The 17,642-nt window shown below is 37.0% G+C and overlaps 3 protein-coding genes across 4 annotated transcripts; 2 read left to right on the forward strand and 1 right to left on the reverse strand.

The window, feature by feature from the left end:
• The first annotated feature begins 2,851 nt into the window (after nt 1-2,851).
• On the forward strand, nt 2,852-4,090 carry LOC122051181 (probable GDP-L-fucose synthase 1). Its single transcript, XM_042612163.1, has one exon. The coding sequence runs from the start codon at nt 2,911-2,913 to the stop codon at nt 3,910-3,912; it is 1,002 nt and encodes a 333-aa protein (XP_042468097.1). The 5' UTR covers nt 2,852-2,910; the 3' UTR covers nt 3,913-4,090.
• Nucleotides 4,091-5,651: 1,561 nt separating this feature from the next.
• LOC122051182 (calmodulin-binding protein 60 D-like) lies at nt 5,652-8,484 on the reverse strand. 2 transcript variants are annotated; one of them, XM_042612164.1, is made up of 7 exons: nt 8,251-8,484; nt 7,612-7,687; nt 7,439-7,500; nt 6,870-7,348; nt 6,632-6,792; nt 6,343-6,549; nt 5,652-6,248 (listed from the first exon to the last, which is right to left on the reverse strand). In XM_042612164.1, the coding sequence occupies exons 1-7, from the start codon at nt 8,352-8,354 to the stop codon at nt 5,757-5,759; spliced, it is 1,581 nt and encodes a 526-aa protein (XP_042468098.1). In that variant the 5' UTR covers nt 8,355-8,484; the 3' UTR covers nt 5,652-5,756. The 2 variants fall into 2 exon arrangements, with proteins under 2 accessions (XP_042468098.1, XP_042468100.1); XM_042612166.1 differs by lacking the exon at nt 8,251-8,484 and having other exon boundaries at nt 7,605-7,684.
• A 315-nt stretch (nt 8,485-8,799) lies between these two features.
• On the forward strand, nt 8,800-16,993 carry LOC122051184. The gene is made up of 11 exons (XM_042612167.1): nt 8,800-8,995; nt 9,459-9,581; nt 9,667-9,955; nt 10,307-10,425; nt 10,810-10,942; nt 13,147-13,223; nt 13,305-13,502; nt 13,589-13,778; nt 15,895-16,100; nt 16,238-16,332; nt 16,401-16,993. Exons 1-11 carry the CDS (start codon nt 8,897-8,899, stop codon nt 16,510-16,512), a joined length of 1,641 nt encoding a protein of 546 aa, XP_042468101.1. The 5' UTR covers nt 8,800-8,896; the 3' UTR covers nt 16,513-16,993.
• Nucleotides 16,994-17,642: the final 649 nt, after the last annotated feature.

Consider the following 17,642-nt stretch of genomic DNA (forward strand, 5'->3'; position numbering starts at 1 on the left):
ATGAAAATACTTAATTAACATTAATAGCCTTAATGAGCATTTACATTCCATTAAGGACCAAACTTGTAACTCCTCATTTCAAATGAGTGTAACTCTTCATTTCAAATTTAATTTCGATAATTGAATGAAATGAATAATTGAATTTCGAAATTCAATAATTATCTTCATTAAATCTCACTTGAGTCTAACGCAAGTCTCCTCACTTGAATCTAACTCAAGTCTAATTCACTTGATTCTAACTCAAGTCTAATTCAATCAAATCTTACTCAATTAATCCTCATGCAATTCAAATTCAATGAATCATTATTTCATTAATTCAAATTGACTACTTGAGTCTAATTTGAATTGGACTTAATCCAACAATTAAATCCAATTGAGTCCAACTCAATAAGTCCAATTCGGATTAGACTTAATATAATAATTCATCATATGAACTCATCTCCAAATCTACTTGTTCTTTGTGTGTGATCTAATAAGTTCTCGTAACGTTGGCGATATACCCAAATCAACATTTAGATACATAAGCAATGAGTGATATCTAGCAAGACATCATTGCTACCCAAGTGACGAGAAGGTCTAGATCTGACCTAACCTGTCCGTGGCTATTATCTTGTATGACTTGATCATTCTATCTTTGATATCTAGATTGATCAATGAGACATAGACCGTGTCATCCTCTTATCAATTTTTGTATTTCTTGATTTCTAAGTAGACACACTCAATCAAATAAGCTCAATATCTCATATTGATTCATTTGTGCATGACCATGCTTTCTTGTGTCCTACTAATCAAGGGACCCACTGATATCACTTCCGTCATATGGAAGGGATAGATCCCATCTACATCACTCACATCCCTCCACATAATTCATTGCATACCCAGTGATCGACTTTATTGTCCATCTTGTTACAGGCGACGTTTGTCGATACCAAAATACACAACTCCTTATGTAGGGAACCGTAGTGACTTCAGATCTAAGGAATATTCATACCAATAGTCACATGAGAATATTTATGACACTCATATAATGATCCATGAAACATTTTCATGACGGGTCATTCAATATATATTCTCTAATATATACCCATGTGTCAACCTGATATCTCATATCCATGACTTGTGAGATCAAGTCATCCGTTGACCTACATGCTAGTCTCAACGCATTAATATTGTCCTTGTATATTAATGTTCGACTAGGAATAGTTAAGAATAGTATTCTTTACAATATCTCACTATCAATTCAACCAATTGATATACTATAGATAAGAACCTACTACCCAAAGACATTATTATACTTATTCAATTGACACTAAACTGAAATAAATATAATAACCAATTTTGTCTTTTATTAGTAATGATATATGATACAAAATGAGTCCTTTATAATTATCTCATAATTGGTACTAAGGCTAATACTAACAGTGACTAGTTGACTAGTAACAAGAAAAATAGATTGGCATTTCCCCCCAAACTCTATATAATGGAGCTTGGGGGTGGCTGACCTTGGTGACAAAATAGGAGTGATTAACTTCTATTAGAGTCTCCAAATCTCTCTAGGTAATCAAGAGTGTGTGTTCAAGTGTTTGTAGCGAGGTTTCTCAACCAATAAAGAGCTTGAGCTAGCCGGAGCTTTCTAGGGAATCATCTACCGACAGATTGAGATCGTTCACCTTACAAATAGTTCGAGTAGAAGTAAATTATCTCCGAACCACATAAACAAACATGTCGTTAGAGTTTAGTTTTAGATTATCTTTCGTATTTGTTATTTTATATTTCCGCCGTGCTACCGAATACATAGGAAGTGACCGAGAAGGGTATCTTCGTGGGTATTAATATGTAAGGGTATTAGGGCATTCATTCGTCCCTTCATTATTTATTTATTTATTTATTATTATTATTATTTTTAAAGGATTAATTCGGTCTCACATAAATTTATTATTAAACACCAAGATAAATAGAGGATTTTTTTTTGAAGATCCATTTAAATGGTTAATATTCTTATGTCCACTTTAATATTAGAAAAAATATTTTCCATTCAGTATAATTATTTTGCAATGTACCGTTATATATTAAAGGGCCTAATCATTCCAGCATTGATATGAGGGCCTCAAACCTCCACCATCGGAAACGATGAAGATGGGGATATTAGGAATTACTGAACATAATTTTATACCTGGAGATTTTTAATGGGATATTCTAAGATATTTTTAAGGTTAAAAAGGAATATGAGACGAGCATTTATAATAACCCAAATCCGATAAATTAAATTGGATTACCATTTTAATTTTAATTTTATGCTAAATAAAATTATCAATTTCAATTTGAACTGTACACAACATTAAAATACCTTAAAATTTCATAATATATAAATTAATATGTTAATTATTGTAGTTTCTTATTTATATTTTTATTGACTTTAATTATAATAGTTTTATTATTACTTTCAATGAGATTATTATTTAGAAAATAGTTTTCAATTAATCAATTATAAAATATAAATAAATCGGCCCAAGTACTTAATATATACAAATAATTTATTTAGAAAATTATAATAATTTGTGTATCATGTGAAGTAATTTTGAAAGAGTTTAAATAATTTTATCTCTTATAAATTTCTTTTTAAAATATTTAATTGTTTATGATTTTTATATTTTAAACAAATTACCACCGCCACGTCGCCCCTTCCGATTCTTCTCCCATTTGGTCATTTCTCGCCGCTCTCTTCCTTATTTTATTTTATTTTTAAAATCTTTTTTATGATTTCTAAATTGTAAAAGAAAAAATTCTTAAACCATCTCGGATCACGTGTCACTCACATGACCTTCTCCGCACCAGTCGCCCCTTTATTAAATTGCAATCCCCTTTCCACCGTCGCCAGATTCCGGCGACATCGTCTCGTTCGTCTCCTTAATGGAATCCACAGGAGCATCACCGGAAGATCAGACGGAGGTGATCGCCTCGTTCCTCTCCGACACCGACGCGAAGGTGTTCGTCGCCGGCCACCGAGGCCTCGTCGGCTCCGCCATCCACCGCAAGCTCGTCGCTCTCGGATTCACTAAACTCCTCCTTCGCACCCACGCCGAGCTCGATCTCACTCGCCAGGCCGACGTCGAGGCTTTCTTCGCCGCCGAACGCCCTCGCTACGTCATCGTCGCCGCTGCCAAGGTCGGTGGCATCCACGCTAATTCCACCTACCCCGCCGATTTCATCGCCGTCAACCTACAGATCCAGACCAACATCATCGATGCCTCCCTCCGCTGCACCGGCGGAGCCGTCAGCAAACTCTTCTTTCTCGGCTCTTCCTGCATCTACCCCAAGCACGCCCCCCAGCCGATCCCGGAATCCGCCCTCCTCTCCGGCCCGCTCGAGCCTACCAACGAGTGGTATGCCGTCGCGAAAATAGCTGGCATCAAGATGTGCCAAGCTTACCGGATCCAGCACGGCCTCGACGCAATCTCCGCCATGCCCACCAACCTCTACGGCCCTCAGGACAATTTCCACCCGGAGAATTCCCACGTTCTCCCGGCCCTGATCCGACGCTTCCACAACGCGAAGATCTCTGGCGCTAATGAGGTCGTCGTCTGGGGCACCGGTTCTCCACTGCGCGAGTTCCTCCACGTCGATGATCTTGCCGACGCGGTGGTCTTCCTAATGGACCGGTACTCCGGCTTAGAGCACGTCAATGTTGGGAGTGGTAAGGAGGTGACAATAAAGGAACTCGCGGAGCTTGTGAAGGAGGTGGTCGGCTTCCAGGGTGATCTTGTGTGGGACAAGACGAAGCCCGATGGGACGCCGAGAAAACTCATGGACAGCTCTATGCTGGCTGGAATGGGGTGGGAGGCTAAGATCCCCCTCCGCGAAGGACTTGCAGATACCTACAAGTGGTACGTTGATAATGTTGTGGACAATTAACCATCATTTGTTGTTCTGTTGCAGTATTATTTTTATCATGTTTCATTATGCTTTTGGGACTAGAATTCAATCTGCTATAGTTACCTATTTGCGATGATTTATAAGAGTTCTACCTCCTTTCTGTTGATTTTGTCTTATCAAGAGAATAGATCTATGAAAATAAATTTGGAATTGGATGCCTGAATTCTAAAATTTTTGAATCACAAGAAGTTGAGAAAACATTTAGAATGATGATAGGTTACAAATTTTGTTCTGAGCTGAGCATCTCTGATAATCCATGTACATCGTTTCTGTTCTCCCTGGACAGTGATGGCTTGACACATTCCAGTCCAGACAAGAACATGCTTTGATACTTAACACGATTTTTGGCACGCTCTCTTTGTGGCTTTGCTTGTGATATTTCTTCTTATCTTCATAAATACTAGTAGCTGCAAAGTCATCAGCGATATGGATTGTTATGTTAATTAACTGTTCTATGTTGAAGTTCTGGTGGCAATAGATGAATTGGTGCTGTTCGTGTCATGTTTGTTTCACATTGTCCATACTAGCAGTCCCATGTTTCTTTTAGCTTATTATTGTTAGCTAAATCATGCCACTTCTCTGACGGTGTATTTACCTCAGAGGTGGACGGTGGACAGAATAGGGAAAATAATTGAAAAATGGTTAATTGTGATTTGTGAAAAGGAAAGAGGAAAGATGGAAAGAAAAAGGAAAAGGGAAAGGAAAAAGATGGGAAACTTGCGACAGCTTGGCTTTGAGTTTGCAGCTAGACTGCGGCAGCGAGCTTGTCGCAAGCTCATTGTGAGCTTGCAAGCTTTCTGTAGGGGCTGTTGATTCATCGGAGAGTTTAATTAGGAAGGAAAGAAAATTATTACCGTTAGACAGTGAGTGGACAAAAAAGCAGATAAAATGTGATTTATGGACGAACTTCAAATTTTTTGTACCAAGTAAACAGAGCAGACTGTCTCATACATTCTTTACCTAGCTCATCCTTCAGGGTAAATACATAAAGGTACCAACGGGCCTTCAATTGATGCGACTAATCAAGTGCCTCAAATCATAATAGAAATAATTGATGCGACTAATCAAGTGCCTCTCGTGAACAATGTTATGCGTTAATAATAAATACCTTTGGGTCGTCCTTTCTTGTAATCCAGCATGCAAAATATATTTTTCCTCACAATACTTTTGCATTTTGAGATCTTTTTAATGTTTAAAGAGCTGCGCTTATCGGCTGATTTAACTTCTTTCATATAATTTGAAGATGGGATGTAAGGAACATCTGGAATGAGTATAATCAGCTATTGATATAATAAGGTGTCTTGTTGATCAAATTGGCAATATGTTCTGGTTTTGTTTGTTACTCTAGGAAAGCAATATAGTTAATGTCTGGTTTAAAAAATTTTTTATATCACAGTTAGTATATAATTCTCTATTTAAATAATTTGTTGGGACGTCGTTGAGCACTTTCTTGATTTTACTGAAAGTCAAGAAAATTTTACTCGAATAATACTAATACTTTTTTAGATGTTTAAAATATTTTATTTACTAACCAAATTTAATTTTCCATTTAATTTTATTTTTCAATCTCTAATCTCGAAATTTCTACCAATTTGATGTCTAAAATTTTCAAACATGCTCAACACTGTTAGCCTAAATAAGATATAAGATTGATTTACTCTTTAAGGGAAAAAATGTTAAGAAACTAAATAATTATTCGGATTGAAGAAGAATATCAATAACATTAGAATACCTAGTTTTTAATTTAGCTTTTCCCAATAAAGGTTATAATCGGTTCATAATTAGGATATAGTTTCCCCTCCTAATCTTGCACATCTCCAACTCTAGTTTCTTCTTTCAGCGGCTTTTCTCCGGATAAAAATTGCCCACCTCAAGGCTGCCACAATTGTCACCCAATTAACCACATTCGTTCTGGGCCTAACATTTTCTTCATCGTCAAGATTGCGGTCATTGTACGATGAAGTTGATGAAGCCAAACCAATCATGTCGGAGCAGAACAAATTTTTGTCGTCGATCATCTGTTGAGTCCAGGAGCGAATGAATCCTTCGTCGAGGGGGGACAAACCATCGAAGGTCCTACTTCTATATGGATGTTGTTCGATGTGTTCAGCAGGCGAAAGCCTTGCATCGTCATTCACTGCGTCTTCCGTCTCATTCAGCATGCCAAGGTGGCCAATGGGAGAAGAAGAACTTGGTAATGCAGCTCCTTGTGATGCGATTGCGCCCTCACTCTGTATGAATTTCAGGTTCTCATCATAATCACGCACATCTTTCCAATTGTCATATGCCTTGTGCATCAATCTATCTGCTAAACCCTGCATTGGACAAACATTGTACACCATCAATCTACCACCACTACTCATCAGCTTATTTTAACTAAATTTTTGCTAATTCACACAAGCAAGTAACCTTCTGATGATCATCATTGAGGCATTCTTGTGCCGTGAACTGCTCATTCTCAATTAATCCACAGAATACGTATCCACTGTTGAAGATTGCACCGACTTGCTTTGTCTCATCCAAATAGTAGACATATAATTTTCCATCTAATACAGCAGTCGTTGCATGATTCACAAGCGTCTCCCACTTGTTCTTTGACATCCCGCTTCCAAGAATCTAGATCAAAATCACCAATTCATCAGACAATAATACGCAGAATGAGGGATTTTATCTTTTCTTGTTTTGGCATAAAACTCACATTCTGCAGTTTTTTTGGATCCTGATTATAAGATAAAAGGAAATCTCCAACTGTTCTAATTCCTTCCTCATTCAACTTCTTCTGATATGGCCCATCCTTTCCGATGCTTTCCAATCTCCATATTTCATCCTCCAAAACAGGAGGGTGACGTTTGCCGTGTGCTGTAAAAAGATAGTTTCAAGTCGAGAACAACATATATATCGAACAAGAGCAAAATGGCAAACATGCTCAGACAGACCTCTCTGTTCCTTGACCATGAACCCCTCCGTCTTCGCCTCACGTATCCGCGTGCCATCGCAGAAGCCCGCGGCAACCTTGAGGCCAAGCCTGAATTTTCGACTCCGGTCCCAACTAGAATTATCAGTAAAGCTGAGCTTTCCAAGGGTGCCTAGGCCCTCTTTCAAACAAACCTGTGTCTCCCCTATCAAAAGAGGCCTTCTCCCTTCGCGCGGCTTGACGACATACCCCTCGAACTCAGTTGCCGTCCAGTCGTCCTTGTCGAAGTCGCCACGAAGGACCACAACATCCAGTTTCACAGAGGCTTCAGGGCCAGACGTCACATAGCGGCCAGTTTTGGCATCAAACAACAGGACATGGATAACAGCACCCAACTCCCCTTGTATGTCCTCTCCAGTCAAGATCGTGTGGGGCAGTTTGTTCCTGAAATGGAGCTGCAGTTTGTTGTCATCATGCCCTTCAATTTGTTTGGGTGGACGGCTGCAAAAGTGAAATTTTTTCATAGAACTTTTGAACAGCATAGAGTGTTAATTAGTTCAGATCGGCTTCGGTGGAAAAAATGTATGATACCCTTCCACGGTCCTGTCAGAAGTCATCCTGCTTGCTAAAGCCCGCTCCAATTCTTCACTGACCTGTTTAAGCAGAATATCAAAGTCAGCGCGCAAATTCTGGGATGTGAAAGGAAAAGATGCAAAACTGGAAACATAGAGGGTTAAAATGAGAAGGGTCACATCACGTCTTACGATTCTACGGACGATGGGCTCCAGTTTTGAGAAAAACTGGGTCAGATGATGCCTTCGCAGGGCCTCGACAAAGTATCTAGCAAGAGGGAATTCCCAATAATGAGAACATAAAGGGCTAAAAGAACAAAAAATTAACAAAACGAATTCCAGCTGGTGTCGTCGGAGGTAGACAAGTCAAACGTACTTATCCGAATGTAAAATAAAAATAAAAATAAATCATTTCGGAAAAGTATCAAAATGTATCTTGAAATTTTAAAAAGTATTATAATTTGACATTCCAATCATTAACGCCATTAATAATTCTTAATTCCAATAACATGTGCCCGCGTGCTCAAATTTGCCCGGTTTGAATGTTGTCACACTGAGCAGAATTGTTAAATTCCGAAGGCTGAGGCAGTTTGTTGGATGATCTTAAATTTCGTAGAGATCTAGCCGATGCATCACATCGAACAAGACGAACAAACATCTGATCTAAAGCTTAATTAGTTTGGATGTAATTGTCAGCTTCAAGCTCCATTTGAATCAAAATCAATCATCTTTAATTTATTATTAATTCCATGCATATATCAACTTCTGAGACATCCGAACGATTGGCTTAAATTACTGATCGAGAAAAAGAAGGGAAGGCTTGCAGTTTACCTTGCAATTCTCCGCCGCTTGGGCTGCGGTGGTAGCAGGCACTCTTCGTCGTTGCTCCCTTCCATGGCTTGCTTATCCCTCCTCATGGCTTCTTCTCTTTCCATAGAGTCGAGACGAGACGAGACGAGCCGAGACGAGAAGACGACGAGGAAGGAAATGCGCGCAGCAGAAGAGGAAGAGGGGTTCTAGAGTACTAGGTGGAGGGAGAGGAGATGAGGGAGGAGTAGGCGGCTAATGAGCTCATAAAAAAGGAAGAAGAAGAAGGACTGACTTGACCGAATTAACTACCAAGTCATCATCAACATTTGCGCAGGGTGGGTGGACCCAATCCTGCCCCGCGTCCGACACGTACGGTTGACCTGTGGGAACGAGTCGTGCTTGGCCTTTGGTTGGTTCAAGAACCAGTCGGAACGAGTGAGCACGTGCGCATCTCATTGACTTTAAGAAGTCATTTTAAAATGAATTTAATATTTTAAGAAAATTTAGTTTTTTTTTTAATATTTAAGACCTTTTTTTTTTAAAAAAAATGTCGCTATAAATTACAGGACAGCCTCACAGCTGTGTGGTAGAACCCTAAACCCATCTCCCGTAGGTCGATCGAGACGTTTGGATATCTCTCTGGCTGTTCTGACTGAGTAAAGAAACCATGGCTGGAGTCGCCTTGGAGCAAGTGCAGGAAAGCGGATTGATTGCCTTCTGCCTTCCACCTCTATCGGAGGATGATCCGCTGTTCGCAGAGAAGCAGGTGAGTATTACTAAAGCCTCACTGAGCGAGGAGCCGTCTTTGTTTGTTTTACACTGCGGGAAAAACAATGATGCATTTTGCTCTATTGATCCAAGGACAAAAGAGCTTTTGGCTATCGGGTGTTAGACTGGGGTAGAAATCTTTTGTCAAATTCAAGTATCGACCTTGTTAATGGAATTTGATCGACTCATCACGAATCCCAAAAGTGCGAGCGTTTAGGAAAGAGACCATATTTAGATCGTAACAATGTCATATTTCCTATATGAATGTTCATAGATGCACTTTTTTTTTTGCTACATAATAAATTGCGTTGGTCTACTTCATTTATGGTAAAAATTAAATTATATCAAGTACAGATCTCAAGGCTGCCGGTTTTTAGAATGTTGATTGTTGTTTTTTTTTAAAATGTAGCATTGCGAGCTATCTTGTTTTAAATTATTCATGCAATTTTGCCTCTTGTCAGAGGTTATTGGATGTTAGACAACTGCAATTCAAGTTTGTTCTGCCACTGCATTCATCCATTGAAGAGGCACTTCAAATAGCGGATAAGTTAGTCCGAACTGCAAGAATATTGCACATGAATGAGGTACAATGCTTATTCTGTCTTGTACATCATCTTGATGCATTTGTTATGCTTTAGTGATGGATTATCTAGTTTCTTTAACTGGCAGATAGAACTCTACTTTGCTGGAGATGATGACATTGGTCCATTCAGCCCTAGGAATGAGCTAGAATCCCTTAACTTTATACTGGCACACCTGAGCTCTTTGATTTCAAATGTTAAGTACTCATCCATTGAAGTGCTTCATCTTGTACACAATACAATATTTGCTATGATTAAAACTGTGGGGGACAACAACATTGAAACAATGACTGCTAAAAAGTTTGGTACTGATTCTGAAGAGCTATTGTTGAAGTGGGGGCAAGATCATGGTCTAAAAACAATGCTGTCAATAACTTGTAAGTTTGCATTTAAAACGCTCATTTTCAGAAGTAGATTAGTTATTTATTTATTTATTTATTCGCATTTACTCCCTTTGTCTTGTAAAAATAAAATAAATAAAGCCAGGTGTCAACTTTGACAAGCAAGTTTGATATAAGCAGATAAGGTATTGGCATTTCATTATAATGATCGAGCATTTTTGTTTTCTTGCATCAACAAATTTGATTTTTTTTTTTTTTTTTTTGTAACATGTATGTGAGTGGTATAAAGGAAAAAGAGCTTCTGTTCAAGCAATTGCTTGATGTAGTATTGAAATGCCCTCTTAGTTTACCTTGTAAAGAGAAACTTTACATTCTTATTGCCTACAGATTTCGAGGAAGCTGGAAGAGGAGCAGTTGCACTAGAAGATATGAGCATTGGGGGCATTGCTTTAGAAATCCCAGAATCACTCATCATATCTGAGGACCTTGTTTATAATTCTGACATGGTATGATGTTACAATTCCTGCTACTCTGTTTTTTTTTTTTTGTCATTTTGGGTACTTGATCAGATCTTGTCAAAATTGTAACGACGCACACTTAGTGACTTTCAGTTTGCTTTTTCCAAGATATAGTGGCAATTTCATATTGCCTACATGTTGACCCGTGTCGAAACTCGAAAAGGGAGGTCTTTCGTGTTTTTTTGACATTATAACTAACAGTATAGACTTTCACTGCATAGTAATGTTTGAATTTTTTCAGAGTTCCTTACTTCATTTTAGGTATGTTCTAATGGAAAAAAGGACAGTTGATCTGAAAGTCATTTTTCTGCTCCATTAAGCTCTTGAAACTACATTGTTTATTTCTCTCTGATTTCCTTATTGTAATTCCAGTTTGATGTCTTGAAGAAGTTGGATGATATAACTCCTGAGACTATGTTGTTGTTATGGAGCATGAGGGAAAGATTTAATCCAAATTCCAAGTTCAAGATTTATTTTGACACATTACCTACAGAATTCAATACAGGTATGAGGTATCTCTCAGTGTAATTTGGTTACTCTGAATTCTGAAACATTCAAGATAAGTAAATTTGATTAGTGTAGTATAAACACCACCAAAAGTGTGATTAACTAGGGGGCCTGGGTGCAACACTGATCGACTGTATATATTTTCCTATGCAACCGTAGAAAAAAATGTATTTTGTTCAATTGTATTCACATTTTCCAAGTTTTGAGACTACTTTGGGCTTACTATTTTTGATCTGAGTTATGAAGGTGTGCCATTTTTTTAGGTCGAAATGGTGCGTCATTTGAGTTCATATAAAAATGCTCACATTTTTTCACAAAAGAATAAAGGACAAGGTCCCCATTTTGAATAACTCACTATCAACACCCAGATGAAATAAGGTACTTACATTACCCCAAGTAATGTTTTAACCTTAACAACGGCATTGTCATGCCCCAAGTCAACCCTTTGCTTTGGCAGGGACTAAGTTCACAAAGCTGTGCCAAAATCCCACCAACATTCACTGTATCATTCATTGGAATAAGTAGGAGTGCTAATAATGTTTGCTTTTATCCAGTTATTCCTTTTTACTCACTAATTCAGAACACAAAAGGAAATATGATTAAAGTAATAATTTATTCTAACTTAAACAATAAGCATAGAATAGTTCTGTGAGTACATATTAAGTAGAAACAGGAATTGATTGGAATGTTCATTGAGTTCTAAATGCACGATCAAAAGTGGGATTTTCCTTGCACTATGACACTACGAAGTGGTACACCCCATGCACTCAAAGATGGGTATGAGTATGACTATTAGCACTAGTAGGGGGTGATACACATTTGTTGACGATCAATTGAGTGTGCTACAGGCATAATGCTAGCATATCTGCCAATGAGCTAAATTGAGGTCTAAATTCATCATCATATTATCAGCGTCTCTTTATTACATTCACTGTTATTTCATCTTAGAATACAGTTCATTTCTCATTCATTAACTAACTATCGTAAACATTTGTAAAAGCATATGCAGGACTCAACTGTTGGTAACAGTTCAATAATACTAAAACCTACTGATTTTAAAGATGCATTAGATAAATAATTTAACAAATAAATAATGTCAACAGAACTAAACAAGGTCAAATAAGGATACCTTCCTCTGTGATTGTTGCTTTTGATTGTAATGAGTTGATTAGAGATTTGAGAAGATTCTTCTACTCTTGGTCTTTTCATGAGATTGGATCAAAGCCACATGCACTGGGGCTGCAAGAAACACTTGCAGATGGAGGAAAGAAATGTCTCTCATTAATGTTAAAAAAAAAAAAAGGGCAGTCCGAAGCTCTGCTATGCGGGGTCCGGGGAAGGATTCATTGTACGCAGCCTTACCCTGCTTTTTTTTGCAAGAGGCTGTTTTCAGGATTCGAACCCGTGACCTTTTGGTCACAAAGCAACAACTTTACCGTTGCGCCAAGGCTCCCCTTCATTAATGTTAAGAGGAAAAAAATATCTTTGGAAGCTGTACAAGTTCTCTTTGATCTTTGCCCTGGTAGAGATGAATACCCAATTGCGAGTTGTCTGCTGTTGGAAAAGGAAGGTTGAGGAACCCCAGTCTCTCTTAAAAGGAAATCCACTAAATTTCATTGGAGACGAATGGAAAAGAGATCACAAGGGCCATCAGAGATAGCAAAGGTCTGTGATCCAATGTCAAAATCATGACGTGGAGTATGTCAGTAGGAGCTCATAGCAATGGTGAGAGGGAGGCAGAAAAGTTAGGTTTTGGTTAAGCTTCTGCTATGGGTTAATTTTGGTAATGGGTTAACGGGCCTGGTTTACTGAAATAGGATTTCACAGTTGTATGTAGATTAAAACAGTGTTTTGGGGCTAAATTTAGCATTATTTTTTCATTGGCAGTTACAGGGAGTTTTAAAAATGATGGGTGAAAGCTGAGGTCTGTGAACCAGAAGGGTTTTGTTTGGGCATTTGCCCCTTTTATTTTAGTTAGTATTGCTTTCTTTTCCTCCTTAGTTGTTTATAGAATTGCCCTGTTGGTTCTGTAGAGCTGAAAGCATTACTGAATTCTTATGTAATGCTCCTTTAAACACATATGATAAGAAGAAAAGAAATCGTTCCTTGTCAAATCTTGTATAAATTATATGCTTATTCTTCTGTAACTCTGTTCTCTTCTATTCTTTCCCGTTATGGTTAATGTGATTTTTTATTGACCAGGGTTGAATTTTCGAGTTGATGCACTTGCTGCATTAGAAGGAACCCTGCTCTTTGAAGAATTATTGCAATCTAAAGAGGTAATTTATTTCCATTTTTTTTCTTTTCAGCATGAAAAACAACCACTGTTCTTAATGCAACAATTTTATCCCTGATTTCAGCACTTACGCCAACAATTTGATGCATTATGCCCACAACAATGCGATAATTATCCTGACATTTTTGAACCAAAGCTGTATACTTGGGATAAATTTCTGTGGGCTTGTGAGCTTTGGTACTCAAATAGCATGAAGGTGGTTTTTGCTGATGGAAAGCTAAGAACTTGCTTGGTTCCTGTTGCTGGGTTCTTGAACCACTCAGTAGGATATCCACTCTAAATGAGTCAATACTATTGGTTATGATTTTGCCCCTTTGCTGATATTTTGTTATTATCTTCTTGTTACAGCTGTGCCCACACATACTTCATTATGGTAGAGTAGACCCAGTAACCAAGACCCTGAAATTTCCAGTATCACGACCATGTGAAAAAGGAAACCAATGCTACCTTAGTTATGGGAGCTTACCAAGTTCACACTTCCTTATGTTTTATGGTTTTGTTCCCAAAGGGGATAACTTCTATGATGTTATTCCGCTAGGTAATATTCTTATTATGCTTCATTCAGTATGATTATACTTGTTAGCAAATTTGATCACGAGGAATCATTCTATTATGACATAACTAACTCAAATGATATGCTCTATTGTTAAACTGCAATCTGTTACTTGAAGTTTTATGATATTGGCTATCTATTCAAGTGGTTACACAGAGGATGCATTTGTGAGATATTACCTTATATCTACAAACTGCACAATGCTTTAATCCCTTTTCCTTTCCACATTATGATGTTGAAGTTTCTGTTAGTGAACTTCTTATGAGGTCATATCCAAACAAACAATCAATTTCCACGTTTTGGCTTTTTTGGTTTCTATATCTGTATAAATATCTATATCTATATACAGTCTCAAACGTTAATGTGCTAATCTAAGCCCTTCTGTAGTATAGGAACGAATCTGCTTGTCTGATCCTCAATATAATTGCCTATTTTCTATTCTACAATCTCTTCCAATTGTTTCACTTTCTATAAATGCATTTCATTTCTTGTCATGTCAATAAATAGCAGGCCAGCAATTCAAATTGTCCTTTTTTTGTATCTTTAATGACAAGGATTAGTAAAGAATATCTTTGCAACTATTGATTGTACACTTGTTTCTACACTGTATGCCTCTATCCTGACTCATTCTTCCTTATTGATTTTCTTTTTCAATTGCATGGGCTGTCGACTTGAATTGTGATGATTATATATGCTATGACTTGTATCAACAAAATTAAATTATCTAATAGTGTCAATTTATAATTATTTATCCGGATTGCTGACACAACCAAACTGGCTTCATATTCATAAAATAATTGGGATTAACTTCATGAAATTAACTTGGCCAACTCAATCAGATAATGACCTTGTTATGTTTGTCCTTTTTAGGTTACTTGTTTTAGCATTCCAAATAATGGATAATGATATTTCTAGATTGATCTGAGTGTGCATTTTAATTGTCTGTTATCAAAGTAGCATAGATCAGGATAATTAAACATGTTGAATTTGTCTGATAGGTACAAAATATACTTGTCAATCCTGCACATAAATGACTAGATCTACTCGGGGATTATATGATGGATTGTTCTCTGAATTTTTGGTACAGATTTGCTATATTCCTTTTATTTAACATTTGAATTCATCTTGTTATGCTTGTTGCAATAATCATGTTTATGCTTGTAATGCTCATCCAAAACCTTCTAGCCGATTAGAAAAATGCATGAAACCAGAGAACTTCCCGTTTGTATAGTTGCTAATGTGTAAGACCTTGGATTTTGTAGCAGTGAGTCAGTCAACCTTTTTGAAGAGAGTTGTTGATTTCTTCTTCAGTGTGAAAAGGTTCATATGGGTTTTAGCGGCTGAATTGCTTGCGAATGTTTCATGTTCCTCAGGTCCGGTGGATCATATCAATGTTAGTTCCCTCAACACAATTGAGACTAGTATACTAGGTTGTCAATCCTTTCATCCTTTGAGAGTAAGCAGATTAGGACAAACCAGGTTAGGTCCACAAATCAACACAGTTTCATCAGGAACGGTGCACCAGAAAGCTCTAAATAGAATCAAGTTCACTAACCCTATCTAGAGTCGTCAAACAATAAGTATCAACAATAGGCTGAGTCAGTGGGCCCGTACATCATACCATCACAATTCAAGTTCATCCCAATTTAAGGCGTCACCTATTTCCGCATCTTTCTTAGAGTTGTGATCGCACCTATATATGGCTGCACTGCACATGGATATAACAGAGAAAATAATGTGACATTGAAACATTGAAAATTGCACTGAGCATTTCATCATTGTATGAGGAATCATCCTTGTCCTCTGACTGATTACTGTATGATTTCTCTTGCTCATAGTGTGACATCCTTTCTCGCTTGTGTTTCTCTCCTAGATTTTCATGCAAATCATACTATGTTTATCTCATATGTGTTATATTTTCATAACACCTTTAACATGCTTGCACTCTTTTCTGCAAAAAGCAAAATGAGCACAATCCTATCTCCTATTTCTATGGATGAGAAACACAATTTGCCAGGAAAAAGAAAGAATTGTAGTAATGTTCTTGCCAGACAATTCATGCTACATCAGATGTAAATTATTTATAATTTTATACATGTAGATTTTGATACTCCTGACAATGATGGCCATGGAAATCAGCCATTGGATGCTGCTAATGGTAGAAACACCCACATGGTTCGAGGTACGTGGTTGTCCAATGCCGATAAACCACATGTATATGGATTGCCGCCAAAATTGTTGGCTCATCTACACGCTGTGTTGAAATCTGATGGTTCTGGACTACCCCCTTTTATTCCTGGAGAAGATGTAAGACTGGATTATTTCATAATGCCATCTTATGCAATGCAGAACCTCATTGTAGTTTTGGAGTTGCAAACTTGCATTCACACAACATTTAACTTTGAATATAAGAACCTCAATGACCGAAGTAGATATTTATGCAGATAGACAAGGAAGATGAGAGAAATGCACTCCAAACCATTTTATCTATTTTTGTCCCGATGTTGGAAGGTCTCTGTAATACAGATAAAATGGACAGGTATCAATTTTCTGCCATCCACTGTCGCATTTGGCTTTGATTCTGAAGCTTTGATTTTGTTGTAACAGGGATAATTCTACTTGGGATGTAAAGCTATCTTTAGACTACAAGAATCTGCAAAGAAAAATTATTTCTTCTATAATCACATCTTGCAATTCTGGCCTACAGATGCTGGACTAATCAGAAGACATCGAGGAATTAAAAAAAAATCATAAAAGCCACGCAAAGGTTATTAAGACAGTACATGACTGACTGCAGAACATGGTAAAAAGTGAAGCCTTCTGAGTATTACCGATAATGTGGTTTAATTAGCCCGCATAGACTGGACTCGATGGCTCTTATATGCTCAAATGACCAACTGATGGTTGATCCATGATCGGTAGAAAATTAAAGATATTAGTAAGCTGTGCACTACTGGAATCACTGTCAGCTTAGTTGTCCGCTGGTTGTTTGTAAATCAAACACTTAGGAAAGACTTGTCTTTTGTGTTATCTCTAAACAATCATCGTCATCTTTAATTCGAAGATTTAGAAAAAAAAAAACAAGACACTCCGTTTGAATCCAACCTTGTCAAATTTGAACAGGTTAGAACAACTGATGCATGGGTACTTGGGTCGATCTCATTGTTAGATCTAAATGATCCACAAACAATTATATTGTACATTTATTGGCATTTATCTAATTGATCAAACAGTTGTCAATCTCAAAATCACGGCCAAATTGACAAGAAAATTATGGTTGAGTTTAAGGTGGTTACTTGATCAAGTTGCTTATAATTTCACGGACTGATTAACGGACTGCTTGGAGAGTAATCGGTTAATCATTAATTGACTGAATTATTTAAATTGAAACTGATCAAATAATTTTTTTAAATTTGACCGAATGACCGAATTTTTGTAAAAAATTGAACAAATTAAATTGATAAAATACCAATTAAATAAATTGAAATTGGGAATAAGAAAAATATAGCTGTCATGAATTACGAAATCAATACAACTCTCACTTTATAGCTGAATTCAATTTAATCAGATTTAAAATTTTAAAACTCAAGACCGAATCAATTTCACTGAAATAATTTATATTCTAGGGAAAAAAATTAAACTTTCAAATTAATTGAACTGAAATTTTAATTTGGATGTTAATTAATTTGATTAAAAAAGGAAAAAATGCTTATAATATTATATAAATATTAGAGAAAATACTTATGATATTATATAATATTTTGTTAAGGTCTGTTTTATAACTTGGGGCAGAAAAAATATTAAAAAATTTAGTATACTGGATATATTATATGATATTAACAACAGCTG

This window comes from Zingiber officinale, chromosome 3A (assembly GCF_018446385.1).
Source record: "Zingiber officinale cultivar Zhangliang chromosome 3A, Zo_v1.1, whole genome shotgun sequence".
Classification (NCBI taxonomy): Eukaryota; Viridiplantae; Streptophyta; class Magnoliopsida; order Zingiberales; family Zingiberaceae; genus Zingiber; species Zingiber officinale.

Coding starts and splice junctions, on each gene's coding strand:
- LOC122051182 (XM_042612164.1), bottom strand. CDS start 8,354: ATGGAAAGAGAAGAAGCCATGAGGAGGGATAAGCAAGCCATGGAAGGG. Junction 6,550..6,631: donor ATCCAAAAAAACTGCAGAAT/GTGAGTTTTATG, acceptor ATTTTGATCTAG/ATTCTTGGAAGCGGGATGTC. Junction 6,249..6,342: donor TCAATGATGATCATCAGAAG/GTTACTTGCTTG, acceptor TGTCCAATGCAG/GGTTTAGCAGATAGATTGAT.
- LOC122051181 (XM_042612163.1), top strand. CDS start 2,911: ATGGAATCCACAGGAGCATCACCGGAAGATCAGACGGAGGTGATCGCC.
- LOC122051184 (XM_042612167.1), top strand. CDS start 8,897: ATGGCTGGAGTCGCCTTGGAGCAAGTGCAGGAAAGCGGATTGATTGCC. Junction 9,956..10,306: donor AACAATGCTGTCAATAACTT/GTAAGTTTGCAT, acceptor TATTGCCTACAG/ATTTCGAGGAAGCTGGAAGA. Junction 10,943..13,146: donor ACCTACAGAATTCAATACAG/GTATGAGGTATC, acceptor TTTATTGACCAG/GGTTGAATTTTCGAGTTGAT.